Genomic DNA, 8222 nt, shown 5'->3' with positions numbered 1-8222 from the left:
CTTGTAGACCAGGCTGGTCTCGAACTCACAGAGATCCGCCTGCCTCTGCCTCCTGAGTGCTGGGATTAAAGGCGTGCGCCACCACTGCCCAGCCCTAAAATGGCCTTCTAAAAAGATGAAATATGGATCCCATGATACCAACCACAAGTGGAGAGGGCTTTAACCCCACATATATGGTGCCATTTTCAATGAGAAAACCAAAGATTGATATGTTAAGTCAGGTACAGTATAATCAGGGATAAGAAGCTTATTTTTTCCTGCCAGTCAATACCACTCCATACTAAAATTTGTGTTTGATGACTTAGGAACAAAAAGCCAATCTGATCTAGTCATCCCCTTAAAACCAACTTCTTGCTCTATCGGCCATAATCATCAGTTGGGCATTTATCAAAAGAGTGGTTACAGTTGTAAATATGTGTATTTTGCTGCTCAAAACCATCTCAGTGGCTTTCTTGAGAAAGAACCATTCTCAGGACTATCAAATGCTTCAGTCTCTAAGACTTCGCAGAACAGACCCCCAAATTTAATCATTAAACAGACAGCTAGATGTGCTAGCTCACACCTGTAATCCCAGCATTAAGAAGGTCGAGGCAGTAATGAAGTCAGTCTGTGCTATACAAGTGAGTTCTAAGCCATCCTGGGCTACAGTGAGAGACCCTGTCTCCAAAAGCAAACAATCAAACAAGTGCAGCTGGTCTAGTTCCCTTTATGCCCATCAACACTGACCTCTGCTAGTCTGTCCCTCCACATTCCCACTTAGTTACTTGCTTTCAGTTGAGGGGTTTTGTTTCCTTTTTTGTTTTGTTTTGTTTTTTTTCTTTTTATTCTCTGTGTAACACTTCTGGCCATCCTAGAACTTGCTCTATAGACAAAGCTGGCCTCAAACTCAGCCATCTGCCTGCTCCGCTTGCCTCCTGAGTACTGGGATTAAAGGCTAACACCACCACCAGCACTGGCTCTGGTGAGTTTTACAATCACTAATTTTGGAATTCACACAACTAAACTATATTATTGTAAGTTGTTCACCCCCTACTAGTTTCATGCAGGTAATATCTCTCACGCGGAGGTCACAATAATAGCAGAAGACAAAGTACTAACTTCAAGGCCAGTTTTGTTCATACCACCAAGTCTTCACCTGGGCCTATGCAGGTGCCTAGTCTTCTCCCACATGATATTAGCACTACCATTTTCTGAACATGTGTCCCGTGAAGATTGATTATACATGTGTTTAGATCACCGATCACTTCACCTCCAGCCACGTCTCCCCGCGTCTTAAATCACCCTGCTGCTTTATCTCTAAACAGCCCCTCTCCTAGCCTCAGGGAAGAGGATTGAGAGTTGCTTCTCTCACCTCCACCCTCAGCTGTCCAGTAAATAACCTGTTTCATAAAGTGTATAGCTTAAGGGATTGACTGACTTCACTGGAAGCAAAAATGGAGCTCTTTTTTATTTGTTGTTGTTTGTTTAGTAGCATCCTCTACCTCTGTACTCAAGTTTTCCAACAGCAGATTTTTAGGAGGCTAGTAAAACACTTCAAATAGCCTACATTTTAAAAGCTAGCCATTCAAAAAGCAGTTAAAGTTAACGTACCAATATCTAACAAGTTTAAAACATCTAATTTTCTAGAACTTTTATTTACATGGAACTCTTACTATACCAATCTTCAGAGGCCAAATAAAAATGATATGCTTTCTGTTATTTTATAGTATAGCAAATAACAGTAATACTTTCCATTATTTTATAACATAGCACAAATGCATTATAAGGAAATAAACTGTTACTTAGGTGATCTGGAAATATAGGCCTTTTATCCAATTAAGTGAAGCAATACTAATAGTTCAGAAAACAATATCTGTAATTTTTACCACACTCACCTCATATTACTTGGCGATGGTACTAATAAGATGATAATGATAAAGTTACACACAAACATAAATAGTGATATATGTTCAGACACTGTAAACACCCTTCTCGGGCTTATGAAGAATCTATTTCTCAACAGATTCTTCTCTGAACACAGTCACAGACAGCTTAACATTTAAATAAAGTTACCTTTCGGGGTGGTTTTTAGAAGCATGTTTGAGGAGTGAGGATCTATTATTTATCTTTTAACCAAACATGAAGAAAGCAGAACTCTCTGCCTGGGTCTGATGTGCACAGAGGCCAACATAATCACCAAACATTATGCTCAGTGCTCTGTAGGCATGGCTGTATTTCATTCTCACAGAGCCTTAGAGACAGGAACCACTACTTCTACTTTCTAATGAGGTTGCCAATGGGGTAAGGGACAGTGGGCCCGAGACAGCTCATCAGTGACTGGCCAAGACTCCACAAACCAAGTTCCTCAAGCAGTCAATCCTTCAATACCTATTTAGAGAGTCTATGATAATATGTGGTGGTAAAAAAAAATTTATTGAATTTTAGAACAGTGAGATTCAACTATACAACTGTCTAGCACCATGCTATTCAATAGGGCAAGGCCAGTTAGGGCCCCCTCTCCTCTATTGCTTAGGGTCTTAGGCGGGGTCATCCTTGTGGATTCCCGGAAATCGTTTGTTTTCTTTTTTAAAAAAAATAAAAGATTATTACTATTCAGAATGCTAGAGAGTATTTTACACATGCATGCTTCTGCACATCTAAGCAAGAACAGAAACATCAAGATTTTTATACCTCCATTGTTAGGACCAGACCAACCCTTTCTCTGTAATTTATTTCTAAGATGTGAAGAGAATCAGTTCCAGGAACTTCCTCACAGAGATACCAAAATCTATAAATGTTGAAGTCCCTTATATAAAATGATAAGTGTATATAAAACCTATGTGTACCCTGTTGCATTTGAAAATCTAGCTAAACTGGCTGTAATAGTTAATTCAAGGTAAATGCTATGTAAGTAGTTGTTATACTGTATTGCTTAGGGAATAAGACAAGAAAAGAACTTTCTTACACATTCAGTACATGTGCAATTGTTTTTTTTTTTATTTTTGAGACTGCAACTTAATTACAACACTTCCCCCTTCCTTTTCCTCATTCCAAATATCCATCCCTACTCTCCTTCAAATTCATGGTCTCTGTTTTCACAGCCCTGAAATCGTACATACAAGTAACATTATATGAACCCAGAAGATTATATTTAGGAATACATATGTATGTGTGAATACATATATTCATGTGGATTTTTTTAAAGCTGCATCTGAATCCAGACATGGAAAACACAGTTGTAATAGCTGACATTAGAGAAAGTAATAGCTGATACTTTGGGAAATTTTAAAAATGTATGTGTATGGGTATTTTCCCTGTAACTGGGGCTACAGATGGTTGTGAGCCACCATGTGAATACTGGGAATCAAACCTGGGTCCTCTACGCAAGCAGCAAGTGCTTTGAACCACTGAGTCATCTCTCTAGTCCCCTGCTCTGCTTTTTATATTCTAACTTGGAGTCAAGCTATCTTGTTTGTTTTTGAGGTACAGGAGAGAAGGTCTATAAATTAATTCCATTTCTTTTTTCTGATGTCTTGAGACAGAGTTTCTCTGTAGCTTTGGAGTCGTCCTGGAACTAGGTCTGTAGACCAGATCTAACTACCATTCACTTCCTCCATCATCTCTTGATGCCACAGTCTCTCTACTGTAAAAACGTCAATAACTGCTCTTAACTTTACAAGACTTACATAATATAGTAACACAATGATCAAGCCAAATGTCAAATTACCTGGGTCAGTGGCAGAGATAATTGCTCCAAAAAAGAGACAATCCGTGTAGTAAAATTTATCAGAGAGCTGGCCCACAATCTTCATGAGTTTCACCACCCCATACATAAGATTTCTGTTGGATGAGAGGTAAACAGTGTCAGGGGAACATTTTGCTGACATATAAACAGTAATAGAGTCATATTAGAACATTGCACTTTAAGGGAGATTCAGGAAAGCATGGGCAGTTTCTATGGTTGGACACTTACCAGGAACCTAGGCAAATAGAACTTTGACATCAAACAATGGTTTATAGTTATTATCTTGCAGAAGTATCTAAATACTTCTTTTGTTATTGTTGCTTTTTTGTGCATGCATGGGGGTGGGGCACTGAGACAAAGTCTCCAGTAGACTAATCTAGCCTTGACTTGCTATGTAGCAGAGGATGACCTTCAACTTTTGATCCACTCAAGGATGGCCCTGAACTTATGATTCTCTTGCCTCTGCCTTTCAAGTGCTATAATTACAGATATAACCCACCACCACCCAAAGCTTTGTGCATTTTAGGTAAACTGCACTAGCTGAATTACATCCCAATCCCTGAATATAAGTTGTTCTCATTAACAACTATATCATCTGTGAGGTATGATCTTTGATGAGTCATGAAGTTAAAAGATCTTAAGCAACTGGGTGATAGAGGAGAACAGAAGGTAGAGCCTCAAATAATGTATAATAAATGACTACAATGTAGACTTATAAGATAGTATAGCTCAAGTCATAAAAACTAAGGGGCTGGGTGAAGCTAGAGAGACTGATATTGCTAATATCTCCCTCAAGAAGTAGTGCAAAGAAGGTAAAGACACAACCCTCTTGAAATGTCCTAGTAGATCACCAGTGTCCCCACTGATATATCTGGCCTCTTGCTCTCTTTGGGTGAGATAGGCTAGCTATAGCCCCTCTCATATTATACAGAATGCGACATGGTCTAACAGGGATCACCAAGTTCAATATTTCAGTTTGGCTGGAGCAAACTTCCTACATGGCAGATTATAATCTGAAACAGTAATGAGTGTTGAAAAATAGCCTGTCATGTATTACACATGTGTGTAAGTATCTGTGTGCATGTACCAATAATAACAGCAAATGCAAGGTTTAAAAGAATAAAAATAACATAGAATTAACTCCATGTACACTAAGGCCAAGGCCAACCATTTAATAAGATGTGTGATAGTAAAGACAATGTCACTATCTTCCCTTATGTCTTTAGTGACTACAACAGTGGACTGGCTAGTGGTGAAAGAATTGCTTGCACTGTAGACTGGAATCCTTATGAGAAGAATTAACTAGAACTTAATGCTTGCCTAGTGTGTGCCCAGGTGTTGCTCCAATCAGTTCAACTTCAGTCCATGACCACTCCATGGAACAGATATGATTTGTTCTTTGCTGCTTATCAAAGGTTTTCACGTTCATACCTTTCAAATATTTCTTAAAAGTAGACTTTCTTCTCCATTCCTTTTTAGTAAAAACCTACACCTACATGGTACATTTCTGTCTGCCAGCCTTACCACCATCTTGCTTCCCATCATCATTAATGCATGCCAGAGAACCTGTGTCCTTCAGTGATCTGTCACCCCATTAAGGAGAGACTTCAAGACCATCCTTTTAAAGAATAAAATAGAAGGTCCTTGCCTTTATCACCAGTTTTCCAACTAATTTTTTGTTAAAGTCCTTAGTACATTTAGATTTGCTTGTACAATTTTTAAAATATCACCCTTCTATTCTAAGATTCCATCGAAACTACCAGATGGCATTTAGTCATTAAATCTCTTGTGACAGTTTCTCATCCACTGCTTGTTTTTGACGATCTTGGCAATTCTGAACACTGCTGGACAGAAAGTTTGCAGGGTACCCTTCAGTTGAGATTTGTCTGGCTTTTTTTCCAGATAAAGCTGATGTGTTTGGGGTAAATGATCAGGGAGGTGAAGCGCCCTTCTTCCTACAAATCTCAAGGATATACAATAACAACAATACAAATCTCAAGGATACACAATAACAACAATACAAATCTCAAGGATATACAATAACAACAATACAAATCTCAAGGATATACAATAACAACAATACAAATCTCAAGGATATACAATAACAACAATACAAATCTCAAGGATATATAATAGCAACAATACAAATCTCAAGGATATATAATAACAACAATACAAATCTCAAGGATACACAATAACAACAAGGCTTGCAGTGTCTGCCATGCTCTCTATTTTCCCTACTTTCTGTACCATCCTCATCAGAAGAAGCCACAACATGCAGCCCACACTCAAAGCTAGCTTGGAATGAAGAGGTGGGGATAGGGGGACTAGTTCTAACATTTGAAGGGAATATATCTATAACACTTAACTACAATTTGGCATGTGAAATGTCTCTTCTTGTTTATTTCTTCATTAAATGATCTCTCTATGTATAGACACAGGAATATTTATTTCATATTCTGTATGATAATCTAATTGAAAGTTATTTATTTTGTTGTGTTTCAGATACTTATGGGTTCTGGCTATGGTGAGAACTTCAGGTTAGCTTTTGAGTTCCTTTGACATGACTTCTATCTTTATGGTTGTCTGTCCTTCGAGCGTTAGCTTACTTTCTGTATTGAAAGATGCTCCAACAGCATTGGGCTGAGCTCCCAAAGTCCAGTTGAAGAGTGGGAGGAGTGAGAATATGAACAAAGAGGTCAAGACCATGATGGGGACACCCACTGAAACAGCTTACCTGAGCTAATAATGAAGCCTTCCAACTCCAACCTGACAGTGAGGGAACCAGCATAGGACCAAACTAGGTCCTCTGAATGTGGTTGACAGTTTTATGGCTGGGGCAGACTATGGGGCCACTGGCAGTGAGGCCAGGATTTATCCCTACTGCTTGCTCTGGCTTTTTGGAACCCATTCTCTCTGGAGGGATACCTTGCTCAGCCTAGATATAGTGGGGAGGACCCTGGTCCTGCCTCAAATCAATGTGCTAGACTCTGTTGACTCCGCGTGGGAAGCCTTCCCCTCTCTGAGGGGTGAATGGGGAACAGAATGAGGGGTGGGGGGAAGGTGGAAGGAGCAGGAGGAGGGGAAGGAGTGGGAAATGGATTTGGCATGTAAACTGAGAAAAGACAGATTTTTAAAAATAAATTAACAGAAAAAAGATGCTCTATCTTCATGTAAATTTCATGCTCCTGCCCTAGACTAAGAGACACTATGTTTTTATCATAGAATGCTATAAGAAATTATGATCTAGTAATTTAGTTAATTTTAATTTTTCTTAATTTTTTGTTTTATTGAGCTATATATTTTCTCTACTCCCCTCCTCTCCTCTCTTCCTCCTGCCACACTTCAACCCTCCCCATGATCCCCATGCTCCCAATTTACTCAGGAGATCTTGTCTTTTTCTACTTCCCATGTAGATTAGATCCATCTATGTTTCTCTTAGGATCCGAATTATTGTCTAGGTTCTCTGGGATTGTGAACTGTAGGCTGGTTTTTTTTTTGTTTGCTTTATGTCTAAAAGTATGAGTGAGTACATATGATATTTGTCTTTCTGGATCTTGGTTCCCTTACTCAATATGATGTTTTCTAGATCCATCCATTTGTCCACAAATTTCAAAATGTCATTTTTTTTCTGCTGTGTAGTACTCCATTGTGTGATGTACCACATTTTCCTTATCCATTCTTCAGTTGATGGGCATTTAGGTTGTTTCCAGGTTCTGGCAATTACAAAAAATGCTGCTATAAACATAGTTGAGCACATGTCCTTGTGGCACGATTGAGCATCCTTTGGATATATACCCAAAATGGTATTGCTGGGTCTGAGGAAGGTTGTTTTCTAATTTTCTGAAAAATTGCCACACTGACATCCAATGGGGCTGTACCAGCTTGTATTCCCACCAGCAATGCAGAGCTGTTCCCTTTTCCTCACAACCTTTCCAGCATAAGTTGTCATCAGTGTTTTTGATCTTGGCTGTTCTTACAGGTGTAAGATGGAATCTCAGAGTTGTCTTGATTTGCATTTCTCTGATGGTTAAGGATGTTGAGCATCTTAATTTAAATTTAATGTCCACATGCAGCTAACAACTACCATATTACACAGGATAATGCTCTATACTAATTTCCATCCTCATACAATACTAAAATACTGCTTTCTACACTATATTGATGAATCTCATTCCTTTGGGTAGTATGTTAGACTGGTTATACCACAAAGGAAAACTTACCCAATAATGAAGCAGGAAACCGCTGTCCCAAAGAAGGCGTAGGCCAGAATTGATCCAAGATTTCTGAAAAAGTGTCTCTGAATAAAACAAAAAAATAGGAATTATATTAATTATTGGTAGCAAGCCAAATAAAAAAATTAAACATCTAGTCAAAAACTTTACATTAAAAGCCTCTAAAACCACAAGGCTGTCCACTCTCTCCATACCTCTTCAATATAGTGCTTGAAGTTCTAGCAATAGCAATAAGACAACATAAGGGGATCAAGGGGATTCGA

At 38.7% G+C, this 8222-nt stretch overlaps 1 protein-coding gene across 2 annotated transcripts in view; it reads right to left on the bottom strand.

Moving 5' to 3' along the window:
* Slc9a7 (solute carrier family 9 member A7) overlaps positions 1–8222 on the bottom strand; it is a 179253-nt gene that overhangs the window by 95548 nt on the left and 75483 nt on the right. For both annotated transcript variants that reach the window (XM_013350666.2, XM_005358930.2), the window contains exons 4-5: positions 7948–8024; positions 3707–3819 (exon numbers count right to left, since the gene is read on the bottom strand). In XM_013350666.2, the coding sequence (XP_013206120.1) occupies positions 3707–3819; positions 7948–8024 (190 nt within the window). The remainder of the gene's footprint in view (positions 1–3706; positions 3820–7947; positions 8025–8222) is intronic.

The sequence above is a fragment of the Microtus ochrogaster genome, chromosome X, assembly GCF_000317375.1.
Source record: "Microtus ochrogaster isolate Prairie Vole_2 chromosome X, MicOch1.0, whole genome shotgun sequence".
NCBI lineage: Eukaryota > Metazoa > Chordata > Mammalia > Rodentia > Cricetidae > Microtus > Microtus ochrogaster.
This window is presented reverse-complemented; position numbering and strand designations above follow the sequence as displayed.